The 20,893-nt window shown below is 36.2% G+C and overlaps 1 protein-coding gene across 1 annotated transcript in view; it reads left to right on the forward strand.

Annotated features, from left to right (window-relative positions):
• Positions 1–1,486: 1,486 nt before the first annotated feature.
• Positions 1,487–20,893, forward strand: part of LOC149813190 (putative mitochondrial-processing peptidase subunit beta, mitochondrial) — a 29,419-nt gene continuing 10,012 nt past the window's right edge. Inside the window, exon 1 of the mRNA XM_089990876.1 lies at positions 1,487–2,286. Coding sequence (XP_089847002.1) covers positions 1,612–2,286 — 675 coding nt within the window. The 5' untranslated portion in view covers positions 1,487–1,611. The remainder of the gene's footprint in view (positions 2,287–20,893) is intronic.

A 20,893-nucleotide genomic window follows, 5' to 3' on the forward strand; every position in this document is an offset into this window, starting at 1 on the left:
AATTATGAAATAAAAGTGGCATGACATGATTGCATGTATGAGATTGATGTGTTATGTGAAAATTGAGGGTAGAGTTCCAGAGTCTCAAGGTAGGTATTACCTTGGGAAATGTCATGCTTATGCCTTAGGAGGGGCATTGTATGTGTCGTGAATAAATTTGTGGTGGGTTGCCATCTTTAACAGTTCAGACATGTAAACATGTGTTAAAAGTAATTAGTGGATATACATTGAGGATTGTATAACACATTAAATTCAAGATGAGAATATTGAGTAAAAAAATTGTCTATAGGATGACCACCCAGTGTGTGATGGGAACTCTACTAGGAGGCATGGTCTAAGGTAATCTTGAGGTGTGTACCTCATGAGTAACCTGGGAATATCTCAGACGTTTCTAGGTGACCCTTAGGGGTTAAAACATTGCCCACTAGACACATGTAGGACGTAACATGAACCACAAAACCTTGGGGGCAGGTATAGCTCATTGAGGCACCTTGGGGGCAGGTATAGCCACTCTGGCTCTTCGGCTAGCTACCGTTTGAGTCCCTTTGCTCCCGGCTTGCAACCGGCGAGCTGCTGTAGCACCTGTGTCCGTAGTCTGGGCCGGTTTGGACTATGTTGTTTGTGAGTGATTCATAAGTCTGGCCAACATTGTAGACTCTGAGTTGTCTACATGGGTTGCTACACCCGAGGAGGCTATGTCCGGAATAGCCGATTAGAGTAAAAGAGTTGTTTGAAATGATAATAGAGAGCGGTAAATGGGGTAATAAAACTCATAACTAACATGTGTGCATAAGTAGCAAACTAAACTAAGACTAGGAGCTTAGAGTTCACTACAGTTGCAACGGTCGTGTCAATTTGTAAATGAAATCTTACTGGGTTGTAGACTCACCACTTCTTTTGGTTGCAACTGTAGGTTCAGAGACTGCTGCAATCCCAGCTTTCCTTTAAAAAAAAAACTATAATCTTATTAGGGTATGTTTGGGTGCCTCAACTCGGCCGGATTTGAAATCTCTGAATCCTTCCAAATCTCAGGGCAACCCTTGAGAGTTGAGATTTGAAATCTTACCGTTAGCTGCAATTTTCAATCAGAATGATTCAAAATCACAAGCTGCCTACAATCTCATGTTGGGTTGAACATGAGATTTCAGGCTTTTAGAATCGCTTTCTCAAGCATTTCTGTAGACGGAACTTTCCCCTTAATTCTTCACAAAATTTATACAACAGTAGCTTTACAAACTATTTTATTACAAATCCAATCGAGTTGGTTATGCATGATAAATTAAATGCAAACCAATCACTTTAATTATCAAATAACTTTATACAAAACATATGTTAGTTCACAACTTTTAGTAACTTGTAATCAACTTTTTAGATATACTATATATATATTTTAAATAAATTGTACCAGTATCATTAGAAACTCGTTTTTTCCTCACCCCGATTCAAATTGATTTCCGATACATATTTGATCCGAGTTGACGAGCCAGGAGGGAAAAACAATTCGTGTTGTAAATAAAAAAAAGTTTTTTTTTTCACTCTCTCTCTCTCTCTCTGTGCTTCCTCACTCCCAGGAGGAAGAATCCCTAACCAGCAAACCCTAGCCGGGGGAAAATGGCGAGCAAGGCGATCCTCAACCTCGCCCGTCGATCACGGAGGCCCTCGCTCTCCCGCCCGTCTATCCTCCTAACCGATCGTCTCTTCTCGAGCTACTCTCCTGCGGTGCCGTCTCTGGCGAGGACGGAGAGCTCGCCTCCGGCGCCCAACGTCATGATCTACGATCGCCTCTCCGAGGAGGTCAAAGCGAAACTCCGGAAGCTCGAGAACCCCGACCCTCGCTTCCTCAGGCACGCCTCGCCGGAGCCCGTGCTCGTGGACCACACGAACATCCTCTCGGCGCCGGAGACGCGCGTGACAACTCTCACGAACGGGCTGCGCGTCGCGACCGAGTCGAACCTCGCCGCGAAGACGGCGACCGTCGGGGTGTGGATCGACGCCGGCAGCCGGTTTGAGACAGAGGAGACGAACGGGACGGCGCACTTTCTGGAGCACATGGTCTTCAAGGGGACGGAGAAGCGGTCGGTGAGGGTCCTGGAGGAAGAGATCGAGAACATGGGCGGGCATCTGAACGCCTACACCTCGAGGGAGCAGACGACGTACTACGCGAAAGTGTTGAGCCAGGACGTGCCGGTAGCGCTGGAAATCCTGGCGGACATCTTGCAGAACTCGTCTTTCAGCGAGGACCGGATCAATCGGGAGCGCGACGTTATCCTTCGTGAGATGGAAGAGGTTAGGGGCGATCTGATAATCTTCATTGCCTTTCGGTATTATTCGTTTCAGTGCATTTTCTTCTAATTTCGAGAGTTTTTCCTCTTATTTTTTGGTTAATGGGATATCCTATGGTAGTATTGTTTGGAAATATCATCAATTTGAGTTATTTTTTTGTTAATTTAATCAAAATTGGGAATTTTGTTTAGTTTCTCATTAGCTGCTAGTGGATTATTTCATGCATAATTGTTGGAAATTCATCTTCCTGCGTGGATTCCTCCATAAATGTAGATGAATCAGATGCTTAGTATGTGCTATTATGGATATCCAAAAGGCAACTATTGGTTATCTGTTAACTAATCTACAATTTGAATGGATACTTGGACTAATCCTTCTACTTTATTCACAAAATGGATATCACTTTTGTTTGGAGAATTGAAACGTGCTTTATGGCTTCCTGAACGTCGTACTATTGTTGGGAGTGTGCCATTTTAGGTGCAAATTTGTATCATCATCACCATTTTAATTGTATGAGGTGTTAGGCTGTTATTCATATTTAGTTGGGTCATCATCTCCTATATTAGAAGTAGTGAAGTACTAAAAGACTACATTTTGTAGACTTTTTAGTGTCAGATTGCTCATATTCTTTTGATATTTTTAATCCAGACAAATAGGTTGCCTATTTTTTTGAAATAGTCAGTTTCCTTTATATTGAAGAATTATGAATGTCTGCGATCCACTGTTATTGACACAAAGCTGTCGATTTTAATCCACTGAGTGAGTTATTGAAATACATGTATATTAGGAGCTTCTTAAGTAGGTGCTTTTCATCTCTTTTATTGTGTTTCAATCAATTTTATTTTCTTTCTCATTCCCTTTTTGATCTTCATTTTCTTTTCTCCGCCTTGTATCTGGTCCAATCTGAGTGTTAGCACTGGGTTTATTCTTCATTGGTGCACTTCTAATGCAAAGGCTCAATGTAGATAACTTATCACTGTTTGGCTGTTGTGATCTTATGTACTTTTAAAATGGTCTTAGAGTTAGAAAATGGATGGAAGAGTTATTTTTGGTGTTTGACGTTTGGTGCAAGAAACCCCTACACTGGACTAAGTTTCTACATGATAATTGCCACTGTAATGCTTGAAATGTATGATATACAGCATACAACATTAAGTTTTTGTTCAGTGTATCTGCAGTTTGCTAGCAGAAGTTTTATAAATCCGGTTTTCAAGAACAAACATGGTATAATCAATAAGGAAGACATATCCTGTGCATTTGGAGGAAATGAAGTTGTAGACCTTTTCGGAAGTGGAAACCACACGTTGTGGGTCCTGAGTCTCCTGACCAGTCTTACCTCCTAACCGCTCTAAACGGTTTAGAAAAACACCTGATTAACTAGAGATCTATTTGATACAGTTTATTTTGTAAAACCATGCATTAGATGAGGACTTTTCATGTTCAGATGTGTTTTTGAGCTTATGGCACCAAAAATTGATGAAAAAAGTGAATTCTATAGTTAAATTGACTCGATCCAATTTGTAAACTTTGATTAAATAAGCAGTCATTAACACATCTTTAGGTTCACATTCAAAAACCACATGCAACTATGTTTTTTGGAAGTGCTTTCAACAGTTGAGAGATAAAACATGTCACATAGATACATACATGGGTATGAGACACGACATAGACACATATGATACAACATGAGAGTTGTAAAACTAGGACATGGGGACACAGTTCTGTGTGTGTTCGTGCATTCATTTGTTCATTCATTTAAAATTTGTAATCTAGAGTACTAAACTGTGAATGTCATCTTAAGTGCATTCTCTAGTAAATCTGTTTTGAAAATGGAAACTTAATATAATCAATGACAAATTTTAAATGAAAAAGAACACAAGTAAAATAAATAATCAAGTCCATAAAAAGAACTAAATAAAGTTAAGGACACAGTGTTGACCATGCATATATGGGTTTGACTGTATCCATAAAGTGTTGAGAGAGTTTCTGTTGTTGTGTCAACAGGAAAAGTGCATGCGTAGTAAAGTGTCAATGTGGCATCGAATACAAATGGTTGGGACCTACATATTATTCTCTCTCTCTCTCTCTATATATACATATCAGTCATAGATATCAGCAATATTTTGAAAATATTGTGATATTAACGTTGTAAAATGGAAAATCGATATTAAAGGTAAAATATTGCGATATTTTCAAAATATCGCAATTTATATATAGCACAATATTATTGTGATAATATCGTGGACTCCACAAGTTCACGATAGGGATCTTTTGGGAGTTTTTTCAAAAGTGTTAGTGTAAGGGTATTTCAGGATTTTAGAAAAGGAGGATATATATGTTGTTAGTAGTTTTTTTAAAAAGGTACTTTTGGTATCAGTTTTTTAAAAGACCCCTTAGGGTTTTAACTTGTAATGTAAAGGGTGTCTTGGTGGCTGCATTGCAACAGGGGAAGAGAAAATGAAGGAAGGAAGGAAGAGAAGAGTGGAAGGAAGAAAAGAAGGAAGGAAGGAAGGAAAGAAAGAGGAGGGGAAGGAAAGAAAGGAAGGAAAGGAAAAAGAGGAAGGGAAAGAAAGAAAAAAGGGAAGGAAGGGAAGGAAAGAAAAGGGTAGGAAAGGAAAAAGAGGAAGGAGAGAAGGAAATAGTGGGTTTTTCTTATTTTTTTTCAATTTTTTTTGTTTTATTTTTAAAATCCCGAGATTTATCCAAGATTTATTGGAAAACTTATAATATTCCGATATTATACCTCGCCGAAATATAGTCAATACCAATATTTGTGATTATGATATATATATATATATATATATACTATGTCACAGGGATTCGCCTAGACAGGTGCCGCACCCGTGTCGACGCGACGCGGGTGCGGCACCCGGTACGGTCAATCCGTCTCTGGGTGCGGTCAACGCACCCAGGGTCATTTTGGTCCATTTTTTGGATTAAAAAAAATCTGCTTTGGAAAATAAAAAAAAGAGACCCTTGCTTTAAATTCATTTAAAATGCATTGAACAACATTATTTTCAAGTGAATAAATTCTCATTAAACTCTCTCTCTCTCTCATTTAATAGTAATAAAACTTCCTCTCATCCACCAAAAACATAAAACGAGTTTCTCAACAAGGCAGCTTTGGAAAGTGTTGATAATAGAAAACCGTTTCCTAAAATCTATCTTGGAAATTAAAAGCTTTCGTTGAGAATAGGAAAGGTCTCCTAAAGTCCAACGTGTAAATTAAAACCATATTTTGAAGTTTTAAATGATTTTATTTAGATTCTTGGAAATTAAAAGCTTTCATTGAGAATAGGAAAGGTCTCCTAAAGTCCAACGTGTAAATTAAACCGATATTTTGAAGTTTTAAATGATTTTATTTAGAAGTTTCAATTTTGGACTCCCCTTCTATATATATATATATATTTCCCCCACCCCCGCACCCAAGGCTTTTGAAAGTGCCGCACCCCCACCCCCACCCCCACCCCCGCACCCGCACCCGCACCCGCACCCGCACCCGCACCCGCACCCGCACCCGCACCGCACATAGTATATATAGTGATTGGTTCCTTCTAATGGTAGGAGGGTGTGGGCAGTTTCAAATTTTCAATTTTTTCGATATTTTTTTGGTATCTGACCTTATAGGTATGATCTACATGGTTTGTTTAGTATGAAGTGGCTTTTTAGTCATCTGATTATGACATGTGAGCAGGTTTTTATAAGGATTCAAAAATCAATGGCTCAAAATTTTTATAAATTTTAATGCTCATAAAATCATATTTTGTTGAAAAAAAGCTTGATCTAACAATCAATTCTTAGCAAATGGATCATGCTGAACACATCAGTAGGGTCTTATTTATCAAACATAGCTTGGAACATTGAAAATTAGTATTGTCCGCACTTTGTGGACGGTTAGGAGGAACCAATTCGTATATATATATGTATATATATTATATTGAGAGAGAGAGGTCCTTTTTTATGCATCGTGCAGCTCCGCTGCTGATGACTATCCATCTCAACATTTCTCAAGATGGATGCCACACCCATCTTGAAAAATGCTAAGATGGGTAGCTTAATGGTGCCATTATGTACAAACACCTTTGGAAATAATAGGCGCTGGTTGTTTTGATCCAATTGGGCCTCATAGATGTGTTCAACATGTTCCAAATAGTAGGAACTGGGTTTTGAACAATGTTTTCTCAATCAAAAAACATGATTTTATGACCTGAGAAAGTATCGCACATTGTAAGCCATTGATTTTTGAAGCCTTATAAAAACATGCTTATATGTCATAATCAGACGATTCAAAAGCTGATTCCCATTAAGCAAAACATGTAGATCAAATATAAAAAAAACATGTAGATCACATATAGAAGGTTAGCTTTATGAAAAACAATAAAAAAATGAAAAAGGCTTTTTTCCCTCATGTTGCCATTACCAAATGTTAGCCGTACACACACAAATATATATATATATATATATATATATATATATATATATATATATATATATATATATATACACACACACACACACAATGTTGTATCGTACGATACGTGTCGTATCTATTAGATAACCAGATACGATACACACCCGTATCTCGGTGCAAATGTGTATCATACTTGTATCAGGTAGATCCTATGATACCCCGATATGGGGTACATTTTACGATACACACTCAGTGCAGTCAAAGTTGCATTAATTTTGATATTTCTTTTTTGGAAACATGTAAGGCCCTTTGCACCTAGTTCATACTCACTTTTAAAGAGCTAGAGAGTGATTTACGGGTGATATCTTGCAAAAAGAAGAATAAGAAGATGATAATCATGATTGGCATTATCTAGTTCCTTTTTGTTTGAATTTGAAAATACTTGGTTATGTAAAATTTTTAAGCAATGAAAAATGTTATGTGATTTTGTTTTTGTTTATGTAAACACACACTATAATGAATGTTGTGACTTGTTAGCTTAGTTTCGTTGTTTAATATGCATATTATTTCTTTGTTTTGCATTTTTCTTGTGAGATGTGCATGTCATTCATAGCATATTATTTGGATTATTGAATGTTCGATGTCTTATGCAGCTCATAATTTTTTGACATGTGATGTTTTACTTACCCAATTCATCATTGTTTTTTTTGGAATGATTTTCCTGATTTTTTTCTGTTTTTTTGTTTTTGGACTTTTTATTTAAAAATTGATTTTTTTGCAATACGATACTATCTTATTTTGGTCTCGGCTGATACTGGTTACAATATGGTTTTTAAAGCCTTGTGTGCGTATTATATATATCATAGTCACAAATATAGGTGATATTTTGAAAATATAGTGATAATATCACTATAAATTCATAAAACAATATTAAAGGAAAAATATCATGATATTTTGAAAATGTCAGAAGTTTATATATATATTGCGATAATATCGCGATGATATCACGATACATCACATTATTATCAAGTACATACTTTTTTTACTTGTTTTCTGTATCGTAAGTACAGTTTTCTTCTTTCTTTTATATTTTATACTTATTTTTTTATTACATGTGTATTTTATTATCTAAACATGTTATTTTCTTATATATTTCTGCTATTTTTGTATTTTTTAAAACTTTTTAAGCCCTGAGTTTTTCTTGAGATTTATCATCTAAACCTATATTATCATGAGAAATTGCCTTGCCGAGATATAGCCTAGACCGATATTTGTGCACACACACACACACAGCATGTTTTTTTTTTGTTGTGTTTTACTCTTTTAGATGCGGTCCAAGATTGCTGCTAAAAGCCCTGAAGACATTAATTCAATGCGCGCTGCTCATCGCATGCAATTAGCGGCGAGCGTTGCGTCTGACAAACGTCAAACTCTTTACACTGCACTATATAGGATAACTATAATTTGTATACCAATGAAATATGTGTACTGGTTGAACCAACAGGTTCATATCGGACGGTTCATGTGTAATCCTAACCCACCCATCTTTTCCTTTTTCCTTCTTTTCTTTTCCCTTTTCTTTCCCACCACCTCCTCTACCCACCTATCTATAGCCACCAGCCGCCGTCCCACCGAACGGCCTCCCGCCGCCTCAAACACCACCTCCACCACCCAGTGATCTCTAGCCACCAGCCTTCTCCGCCTTCGTCCTTCCCGCCGCCCCGCTGCCCCTCTTTCCTCTCTCTCTTTCTCTCTCAACATCGCCAGTCGGCTGCCCCATCGTACAACCTCCCCGCCGCCCCGCTGGATGGCCTCCCACCGTGGTGGTGGTCCTCCTGAGAGAGAGAGAGAGAGAGAGAGAGAGAGAGAGAGAGAGAGAGAGAGAGAGAGAGAGAGAGAGAGAGAGAGAGAGAGAGAGAGAGAGAGAGAGCAATTTACTAAAAGCCTCCTAACTATTGAGCTATTTACGGAGGGCACCTGTCATTAGGAATATTACAACTAATCGCCTGAAATTTGAAAAATTGAAAGTAATGCTCAAACAGATGCTTTGGGCAACCACAGTTGGTTTGACCCTGGTTCAAAGTGGGTTTAGTGAAATCAAAAAACAGAATTACCCTTCAAGTTATTGTCTTTTCCCCACTTTACATTCCCCCAAAATGGCATTCTTCAAATCTTCACTGCCAAACTGGCCAACCACCAGACTTGTGCCTTTGGTGTCCGACGATCTCTCTCTCTTTCTCTCAATGGAAGAGATGCAGAGTTAAGATGTGTATTGAGAAGCTCCTATTTCGTACTGCTCTGCATTTCATTCTTATGCATTGGTTCCCTTTCTACCCATCATCACCATCATCATCATTGGATACTGTTGCCATCCTATGTGCAAATCTAGGTATCCATATTGTTTCTCACCTTGTGCAGCCGTTCTTGCCTACCCATCACCACCACCATCATTCATCCTCACCCTCATGCATTTGTATGTACGATCACATTCACCCTTTTATCCATTTTCTATTTTTTGTGCCTTCTTGTTTTAGTGTCTATCACTAATTAAGGATGATGCCTAATAAAAGGGATGATGATGAGCTTGGGATGCTCCTAAATGAGATTCATCATGCCACATCATCATGATGGTGTGTTCTATGATTGCCAACATGGTTGTGTCACCAAAAAAGCATCATCATTGGTCACCGTTGGTCAGATGCTTGTCTCCCGATGATGTTGTCGTGCGCATATACATTGGATAGAATGGATTGAGGGTAAGTACTAAGTATTGCTGTTAAGGGCAAAACTGTAATTTTTATGCTAACCCGCACCCTCCTTACTCCTGATTTGAAATTAATTTTCTTAACCTAAGCGGTTAGTTGTAATATTTGAAATGTCAGGCAACTTTTTTTAAATAGCTCGAAAGGTAGGTGCCTTTTTGTAACTTGTTCACATATATATATATATATATATATATATATATATATATATATATATATATATATATATATATAAACTAGAAAGTAGGAAGTTGCACAAAATTTAAAGTGATCGAAGCCTACTTCCTATGTCACATAAGTGAGGGTGCGGGTGCGACGCTTTAAAAAAACTTGGATGCGGGGGTGCGGGAGGGTATATATATACAATTTTTTATTAAGACTGGACTGTAAATGTATATCAGATGGCCATGAGTTTGTGGAGTCATACCAGTTCAGTTTATTTTTCCTCCTGCTCTCGTTCTATATCTGATTTCTGTTTCAAATCAGAGATTGTTCCTTCCTTGCATATAGCGTTGATTCTAGTCAAAGCATATAACCCAAAGCACAAGTTGATTTTTTATTATTTTTTTTGTAATTGTTTCAGATCTCGATTTTTGCAAAGCATTTCTGAAGAAATATATCAAGACTGTCCGCAAAAAAAAAAGGGGCTGGACAAGTCTATTGCATTGGTGAGCAATTTTTCTTACCTTCTTTTTATTCAACTCGTGTTTTCTTATTCTTCTCCTTAGTCAACTCGTCTCGTCCTTTTTTTTTTCCATGGATTCCCATCACTTCCGTCCAATTTTCTTGGCCAACTCATCTCTGAGAAATTGAATAATTCCAATTACTTGACCTGGAAAAGGAAAATTTTGCCTTTTATTCGTAGTTTGGACCTCTCTGGTCACCTGGATGGAATGATTCATGCACCATCTGAGTTTATTCTGCAGGAAGAGCGAGATGATAAATGGGAAGTTTCTAACAAACTAGTTCGCAATCCAGAGTTTACAACGTGGAAAAGAAAAGATCAGGCTGTCGTGACTTACATTACCTCTACTCTTTCTCAAGAGGTATTAGTGGCCATTCCAGATGAATGTTTAGCTAGAGAACTCTGGCAGATACTAGCACGAATCTATTCACAAATTTCAGAGGCTAGGATTCTTCATTTAAAGAGAGAGTTTCAGCTCCTAAAGAAAGACAATTTATCGGTTACAAAATACATGAACAAAGTCAAGAGCATCACGGATCAATTGGCGATGGTGGATTATGTAATTCCTGAAAAAAAAAAGTTCAACAAGCGCTAAATGATCTTGGATCTGACTATCACATGTTGGTCACCTCTTTTCTATGCCTTCCTTCATTGCCTAACTTTGATGATATGCGAGCGAAACTACTGCAGTATGAAGTTACCATTAGAGGTGAGGAGTTGCTTCAAAATAGCAATCGTGAGGTTCTTGTCATAGGCATGGTGGCAGGACGAGGACGTGGAGGCTTTCGAGGTGGACGGGGACAGGGAAGAGGTAATCAAGGAGGTCGTGGATTACTTTCCACGCCTAACGTGTCACCTAACCCACTCTCAGGGAACCAATCCTCTAGACATATACCAACGTGTTTTCAGTGTAACAAAATGGGGCACATTAAAGCAAATTGCTGGCATAATCCGCAAAATAAAGGCAAATTTATTGGTACTGGGGCTTCCACTAGAGGACAAGCAAGGGATTAAAAAGAGAATGTGAAGAATCTCTTGATTTCTGCTCTTTTCGAGTTAAATTTTAAGCAGACTGAGCAGAGAACTTGGTACATTGACTCTAGGGTTGCTGCACATGTGACAGGTGATGCTGATAAGATTTCTCAACTCATTCCTTATCGTGGTAAATTTAGTATTAAAACTGGAGATGGTGCCCTCCATCCTATCTCTCATATTGGAAACATTTCTCTTCCACTCCCAAACTCTTCACTTCTTTTATCTAATGTTTATCACTCACCTAGTATTGTTAAAAATATTGTTTCTGTTTCTAAACTTGTTGATGATACTAATTCCTCTGTCGAATTTACTCTTTCTTTTGTTTGTGTCAAGGATCTTCTCACGAAGAAGACACTCGTTGAAGGAGAACGATAGGGAAATATGTATGTTTTCAAAGAGTCCTCTATTGCTCGTGCTGCTCCAATAAAGTCACAAACAATTCAGCCAGTGTCATTTAAAGATTGTTTTAGTCTGTCTCAGTGTAATAAGCCAAACATTTGGCATCGTCGTTTGGGTCATTGTAATCGTTCATTCATTGAAGGACTTGTGTCTAATGGACTTGTTCCACAGTCTAGTTTGAATAATGAGTCTGATATTTCTCTTTATCCCAGTTGTTATTTATGTAAGAGTCATGTTCTTCCATTTCACTCAATAAATCAAAGACCTTCTGTGCCTTTTGAAATTGTCTGTTCTGATGTTTGGGGACCTGCTCCACAATCTTCTTTGTCGGGCAACCGTTATTATGTCACTTTTATTGATAGTTATTCCAGGTATACTTAGATCTATTTTATGAAACATAAATCTGAAGTGTTTAAGCTTTTTCATGCATTTTGTGCCTTAGTTAGTAATCAATTTGCATCTCAAATCCAACATTTTCAATGTGATGGTGGGGGAGAGTATCTATCAAAGGAATTTACTGAATTTCTCCAGGATAATGGAATAAGTTGCCGAATATTTTGTCCACATACACCGCAACAAAATGGTGTGGCGGAAAGAAAACACCGGCATATCGTAGAAAGTGCCTTGAGCATGATACATGGTACTCATGTCCCTTTAAGCTTGTGGACGAAAGCTTTTCATTCTGATGTGTACGTCATAAATCGACTGCCTATGAAATTGCTTGAGAACCAATCTCCTTATTTTACACTCTTTAGGACTCACCCTGATTATAATGAATTGCGAGTGTTTGGTTGTGTATGTTATGTCCATATTGACAGTTCCCAACGTGACAAGTTCCAGAACAAGGCAAGCAAGTGTAAGTTTGTTGGTTATGCTTATCAGTACAGAGGTTATTGTTGCTACGATCCTACTGCTCATCGAATCAAAGTCTTACAGAATGTTGTGTTTGATGAGACTCATACAAAAAGCTCAGGAAGGGTAGAAGAACACATCATGGATGATGACGGTTATCAACCGTGGCTTGCTGCTGAGGTATTCGATCAAATGGCCACACACGATACTTCCTTATGTCATTCTATACCGGCTGAACATAATAAAACCGATGTGTGTTTACAAAGGGAAGAATCAACAAATACCCATAATACTATGCCTATCGTTTCAGATGTTACCAAGTTCCAAGGAACTGTTTATGTACGGTGGAATAAAGATAATGCTCAACGAACTGATGTGCAGCCTAGAAGACCCGAGAGGATTCGTCATCCTATTGAAAGATGAGTTAGTTATAACAACTTCTCTATGGACTTACAACTGTTCATCTCCCAGATTGAAAAATAGGATGAACCTATTAGTTTTGCACAATCTTCTATGTCACTTAAATGGGTTGAAGCTATGAACGAGGAAATGAAAGCCTTACATGAGTGTGGAACTTGGGAGATTGCTCCTAAACCATCAGACAAAAATGTTGTAGAGTCTAAATGGGTCTATAAAATAAAGTATAAACCTGATGGATCCATTGAACGCTACAATGAAAGGTTGGTGGCAAAAGGTTTCACCCAAGAATATGGGCAAGATTACGATGAGATTTTTAGTCCTGTGGTCAAGATGGAAACTATTCGATTAATTTTGTCTTTGTCGGTTCAGTATGGATGGACTCTTAGTTAGCTTGATGTCAAAAATGCATTTCTGCATGGTAGCCTGAAAGAAGAGGTGTGCATTGAACAACCCTCTGGTTATGCAGAATACAACCCCAACATACATGTTTGCAAACTACGAAGAGCCATCTATGGGTTAAAGCAGACTTCTCGTTCTTGGTTTGACAGTTTTTCCCTTGCAGTTCAGCGATACGGTTTCATTCGTTCCCACCTTGATCATTTATTGTTTATCTTCTGTGATTGTCAAGTACGTACCTTGATTCTTATATATGTGGATGACATTATTATTATTGAAAATTCAGATGAACACATAGAAGCCACCAAGGACTTACTAAGTCGGCAGTTTAAAATGAAAGATTTGGGAGTCTTGCATTATTTCTTGGGAGTTGAAGTGGATAGACAGAATGAATCTCTTTTATTAACTCAATACAAATGCAACTTGGATCTATTGGAAAAAGGAGGCATGACAGATTGTAAACCACTATCTGCTCCTAGTGTATTAAATCACAAGCTCAGTTATGAAGATGGGGAACCATATAAAGACTCCAGGCAATATCGTAGTCTCGTTGGTATGCTTCAATACCTCACCTTCACCGGACCAGACATTGTGTATGCCGTGAACAAAGTGTCACAACTCATGCACGACCCACAAACAGAGCATATGAATGCTGTTAAGAGAATTCTTCGCTATTTAAAAGGAACTCTTGGAGATGGTCTAATTTATAATCAATCCAAGTTCAAAAGGGAGCGACATCGAGTGGATGTTTACACAGATGCAGATTGGGCTGGAGATCCAGATGACGGACGATCAGTTTCTGGATATCGTGTTTTTCTTGATGGGAACTTGATAGCATGGAGTAGCAAAAAACAACGTGCGGTTGCACGATCCAGCACATAAGCTGAGTACCGGTCTATATCGGCTGCTACATGGCTGAGACATCTTTTGACTGAGATCGGAGAATCTATTATGCCCACTAATCTCTTTTGTGATAATCAGAGTGCCATACAAATTGCCTTCAACCCATTCATCACAGTCGTACCAGACATATAGAGATTGATCACCACTTCGTTCGGCAAAAGATCGAAAATAGAGAAGTTGAGCCAGGCTATGTTCCCACGACTGATCAAGTAGCAGATTTGTTTACTAAGGGACTTACCTGCACACTTTTGGTTTTTGAAGAATAAGTTGTCTATGGTACAAAACTATGCACAACTTGAGGGCGACTATTAAGACTGGACTGTACATGTATATATGGGTCCAGATTTGGACCCGTATCTCTATCTTTGTAATATCGGGTCTGGACTGAAGAGTCAGAGACCCGACCCGATTTGGTGGTTATAAGTTCACGTTAAAGAATAGGGCACGACGATAGCTGAGAAGGGTGTTACCTGCTGGAGCCTTCTCCCTCTTCTCCCTTCCAGCAATGTAGAAGAACCAGATACTCACAGGTGCGTGTTTTCTTTCATTTTTAAGTTGAACAGAGAAATTGAGAGATTGTGAACCATGAATATCGACCCATTGTCTGCCAGTCCATATGATTACTTGATGCATGTAATGAATACAATACATGGCCACCGTTTAAGAGAACTCTGATTCCTCAGTCTAAGAGTACCATTAGCTTTACACTTGGAAACAAACTCATGAATTGATGGATATATCCTGTATTTTGCATGCATTTCTGATTATTTTCATGCAGAAAATCATGTTTTTTTTATGACAATAAAGCTGATGTATTTCCAATATGTCATTTCTTGAGAACGCTTCATAAACTTTTTAATGCTTTTTAAGTCATGAACTTTATTTTCTAGTTTTCCCTTTCTTCCATGTTGGCAAGTTTTTGCCACTAGACCAATCCTTGGGTCTTATATTGTAGATTATCTCCAAGTATACATAAATAATTTATCCATTAGCACTAGATAAATACATGAATGGTAATTGGTTGAACTATAATGCAAATAACAAAAGTAAAGAATAACTAATAATGCTATATTAACTATGTCAGAATTATCTAACTATGCTAAATGAATAATAAAACAAAAATTAATCTAAATTACCAAAATAAAAGAATGCAGGAAATCACAAACTATGTTCTCTAAAACCCACCTGTCTAATCGCTCCTTGAAGAATGAATTTCAGTGAATCCTAGAAAAACAGTAAGTGAATCCTATATTTACTAACTATGTTAATCCTGCTAACTAGAAAAAATAAGAACAACTAATTAAACTAAACACAAATTAATAGACTGAAATCAAAGAAATAACAGAATATATTTGCCGTTCCTCGGCAACGACGCCAAAATTTGGTTGCACTTTTTGCAGTGGTATTTTTAAAAGATATTTTTCAGAAAAACAGTTGGAAAATCGTCAACCAAAAGTAATAAAAACTGACTTTCCACGAATGTGGCAAGTACGGGTCGAATCCACAGGGAACAAGAACTATCCAAATTACTTCTAAAGATTTCAATTTATTAATATCAAACTCTGAATCTAAATTAACAAGTACAATTCTAAAGAAATTACGGATTAAAATTTACAATTAACTAGAAACACAAATCTAAATTCTTCTTCAGATCGACAAGGGCAATTTCGTCCTTTCACCAAATATCACTTTTCACTTGGACAAGATTAACCTTGTAATCTTATCAACCTAAAACAAAGAAAAAAATAAGTCAGTACACAATTATGATAAATAAATCTAGAAATTATGCTAAATCTAATTCTACAAGAACTTACTAAACTAAATTCTAATTAAAATTAAAAATTAACTAAATTATCAATTTTAAGTCTACCAACTAATGATGCTATGTCTAACTACGTTAATTAATGCAAATGGACTGCTTAATATGCAGAAAAACACTGAAAACTACCGAAAATCAAATTACCAATGAAATGACTGTTTTACCCTCAACTAGTGCAAAAGTGGATTCTTACAGCTTTTTACAAACAGAGAGTTTGAAGAGGCAACCGATTTTCATGAAATTTCTTCTGTTCTGTTCCTGACAGATTCAAGAATCTGTCGGACTTTACGGATTTGAAAAATTCGTTTGGAATCTCCAGATATAAGCGTTTCAAATTCGTGAAAATTCTGGAAATCGCAGGTCCCGAAACTGAAAAACCCGAAAAAGCTTATTTTGGAAAACGCTTAAAAATCAGACCAAATCAACTCGAAATGAGCTAATTTTTGGTCTGCTGAGAGTGAACACTCTGATGAAGAGAATAGAACAAATTTTTTAAGAAACTCCAAAAAATTGCACATAAAATGACGAGTGCAAGATGCAGTAAAAATCGAGTTTTTAAATCAATGCACTATTCACTTGGAAAAACCATCTAATTGCACTATAACCTTAAATAATCTGTAAAAACAGTTCTACACACTGAAAAGGACTGTTAAACTACAGAAAATGAATGTAATTAAAATGACTATACGACATTCAAATGAACTAAACAAATTAATGATAAATCTACTCTAAACAACACGCCAAGTTTAAACTATCCTAAACTAATATGTAATACTACTTGGAATATCTAAAGGAATAAACTTAAATAATCCTAATGCACTATCTCTAATGTAAACTAAATGATGAACTAGAAACACGCAAGTTACCTTTAAAGCTAAATTAACATTAGTATTAACATTAACTCAAAGTAAATTAGTTAACTTAACTAAAGTTATTGACTAGAGAGGTTTAGTAGGGAACTAGGGTTAATTAGGGGGGGCGGTTTAAGATTGACTTTGACTTAGGTTCACGCCACCCTATGAACCCACTAGGTTGACTCAATTAGAAAATTAATTAAAATAGAAACCTAAGAATTAAAGACTATTTATTTAAAACCGAAAAATAAATAAATGAAACTACCTAAGCTACAAGCCTAAATGGAGGTCAATAAAAACTAATTAAGACCTACCTAAATGGTGAATCACTTACTAAAACCTAAGGTTAATACACACTTAATAAAATGATTATTACCAGTGTTGTGAAAAGCGTTGAGGCGTAGCGAGGCGCTCCACCAAAATCTGAGGCGAGGCGTAAGCCTCAAGGCGCAAAGCGTAAGCCTCAAAAAAAAATTTTTTTTTAACTTAAAAAAATTATAAAAATTATCTAAAATTATAAATAAATAAGAAATGCTTTATTGATGAAGCAACAACCAACAAGAAATAAAAAATCTCAAATAAATACGGAAAAATATGAGATTAACATGTAAAAGTAACATTAATGCAACAACTTGATCTATGTAAGTATCTAAGAAATAAAACATGAGCATTTATTCAATAAAAAATTAACATTAACAACAAAATGCATATTAAAAAATGTAGGTATCTCTCTATATGAGCATTCATCAAATGAAAATAGTTCATCACTCGATAGTCAATGCTATATGCTCCATTGGATAACAGATAGATAAGTAGTCTACATCCAGAAATGTTGTCTAAGAACATTCCTCTTTTAACAGTATGCATAGTATGAGTAATACAGAAAAAATAATAGCTCACATTGCCCAATTGTATTTGCTAACCTGCTCTTTACTGAATATCCCAGTGGCATGCATTGCCTCATTTTATCTGGATCCATGCCACCACCATCATCTGCACAGAAAGGAATATCAGGAAACTATTGTAAAATGAGAATATTAAACAGTTTAGTCACGCTATATTTGAAATGGTGCAAGTGAGTGGCATAAAGCCAGCCCCCTGCACATCTTTAAGCTTCTTTATTGAGTAAAAGCTACACACTACACAAAATTTGATGCATTTTCTGAATCCTATATTTACTAACTATGTTAATCCTGCTAACTAGAAAAAATAAGAACAACTAATTAAACTAAACACAAATTAATAGACTGAAATCAAAGAAATAACAGAATATATTCGCCGTTCCTCGGCAACAACGCCAAAATTTGGTTGCACTTTTTGCAGTGGTATTTTTAAAAGATATTTTTCAGAAAAACAGTTGGAAAATCGTCACCCAAAAGTAATAAAAACTGACTTTCCACGAATGTGGCAAGTACGAGTCGAATCCACAGGGAACAGGAACTATCGAAATTACTTCTAAAGATTTCAATTTATTAATATCAAACTCTGAATCTAAATTAACAAGTACAATTCTAAAGAAATTACGGATTAAAATTTACAATAAACTAGAAACACAAATCTAAATTCTTCTTCAGATCGACAAGGGCAATTTCATCCTTTCACCAAATATCACTTTTCACCTGGACAAGATTAACCTTGTAATCTATAGTAAGCTTATCAACCTAAAACAAAGAAAAGAATAAGTCAGTACACAATTATGATAAATAAATCTAGAAATTATGCTAAATCTAATTCTACAAGAACTTACTAAACTAAATTCTAATTAAAATTAAAAATTAACTAAATTATCAATTTTAAGTCTACCAACTAATGATGCTATGTCTAACTACGTTAATTAATGCAAATGGACTGCTTAATATGCAGAAAAACACTGAAAACTACCGAAAATCAAATTACCAATGAAATGACTGTTTTACCCTCAACTAGTGCAAAAGTGGATTCTGACAGCTTTTTACAAACAGAGAGTTTGAAGAGGCAAACGAAGTCCGATTTTCACGAATTTTCTTCTGTTCTGTTCCTGACAGATTCAAGAATCTGTCGGACTTTACGGATTTGAAAAATTCGTTCGGAACCTCCAGATATAAGCGTTTCAAATTCGTGAAAATTCTGGAAATCGCAGGTCCCGAAACTGAAAAACCCGAAAAAGCTTATTTTGGAAAACGCTTAAAAATCAGACCAAATCAACTCGAAATGAGCTAATTTTTGGTCTGCTGACAGTGAACACTCTGATGAAGAGAATAGAACAAATTTTTTGAGAAACTCCAAAAAATTGCACATAAAATGACGAGTGCAAGATGCAGTAAAAATTGAGTTTTTAAATCAATGCACTATTCACTTGGAAAAACCATCTAATTGCACTATAACCTTAAATAATCTGTAAAAACAGTTCTACACACTGAAAAAGGACTGTTAAACTACAGAAAATGAATGTAATTAAAATGACTATACGACATTCAACACGCCAAGTTTAAACTATCCTAAACTAATATTTAATACTACTTGGAATATCTAAAGGAATAAACTTAAATAATCCTAATGCACTATCTCTAATGTAAACTAAATGATGAACTAGAAACACGCAAGCTACCTTTAAAGCTAAATTAACATTAGTATTAACATTAACTCAAAGTAAATTAGTTAACTTAACTAAAGTTATTGACTAGAGAGGTTTAGTAGGGAACTAGGGTTAATTAGGGGGGGCGGTTTAAGATTGACTTTGACTTAGGTTCACGCCACCCTATGAACCCACTAGGTTGACTCAATTAGAAAATTAATTAAAATAGAAACCTAAGAATTAAAGACTATTTATTTAAACCGAAAAAAATAAATGAAACTACCTTAGTTACACGCCTAAATGGAGGTCAATAAAAACTAATTAAGACCTACCTAAATGGTGAATCACTTACTAAAACCTAAGGTTAATACACACTTAATAAAATAGTTATTACTATATCTATTTTTAGACACGATATGGAGTTAATGAAGGGTTATAAATGCTAGATAACGAAATTGGAAATGACAACACCCATCCTCTCTTACCTTAATAATCAAATTGGAAAGCTTGAGAAGGTAAAACCGTCCAGCTGGAGGGACCCACACGTTTTTAGGTTTTCATTAAAAGAAGGTAGATCCTTTTTGAAAATCTTTCCCAAAACAAGATTTTGGAAATGGATTTGAAACTCACAATTATTTCCAAAGTTGAGAGAAGATATGCTTCTATATTTGCTGGACAAAAGGAGTTACAATTTCTTCAATATGACTCCACGAAATTGGGTGAGCTTTTCAACTTAGCAAAATCGATTTTCAACAAAAATTACACACTTACCCTTCTAAAATTCGACATTACCTATTGAATTGACCTATACTATCAATATCCTAACTAAACTAACCTCTACACAATGAAATGAAGGGTTATGAATGGAATGTAAAACACGTTTTTCAAAAGAACTAAATTAGACAACACCCAAATCAAAACTTACCTAAACAAAGCTACTAAAACGTCTTTTGCACTAACACACAATTCAGTGAATGTAGACACTCTAGCTAACCTACCTAATCCTAACAAACTTACCACATGAAACCTAAACCCAAGCTGGACTTTAATGGCAGACGTCTCTTTGGAGAAGGAAGCCACGCTACCCACCTAAACTCGATTTTTGCCTAAACTATGAAAAACGAAATTTTTTCTTTCTTTTTCTTTTTGGAATAAACTTTAAACACAATGCACAACCAATTTCAACTTAATTATCAACTAAACGCAGGTTACACAATGCACATCTTACTGAAATTGTAACAAAGAAATTAAACTAAAATGAATTCTAAGAAAACCACTAGACTAAAACACGGCACACATCAATCGATTGATTCAACTTGACACCTCTACCTAAGACTATAAACCCAACATAAAATTTAGCCAAATGAACCTTTAAATTGTTGGAAACACTATCTTTTTTAACACATTCTACTGCTAAAAACATCAGAAAACAGAAAGTAAAAAACATTGAAATCGGTTAGACTGGATCTAGCCGATTTCCACTTTTTTGCTAAAACGAGTTGTAAATCAAAGATTACTCC

This window comes from Nuphar pumila, chromosome 16 (genome assembly GCF_984573655.1).
Source record: "Nuphar pumila chromosome 16, dmNupPumi1.hap1.1, whole genome shotgun sequence".
In the NCBI taxonomy this organism is placed as follows: domain Eukaryota; kingdom Viridiplantae; phylum Streptophyta; class Magnoliopsida; order Nymphaeales; family Nymphaeaceae; genus Nuphar; species Nuphar pumila.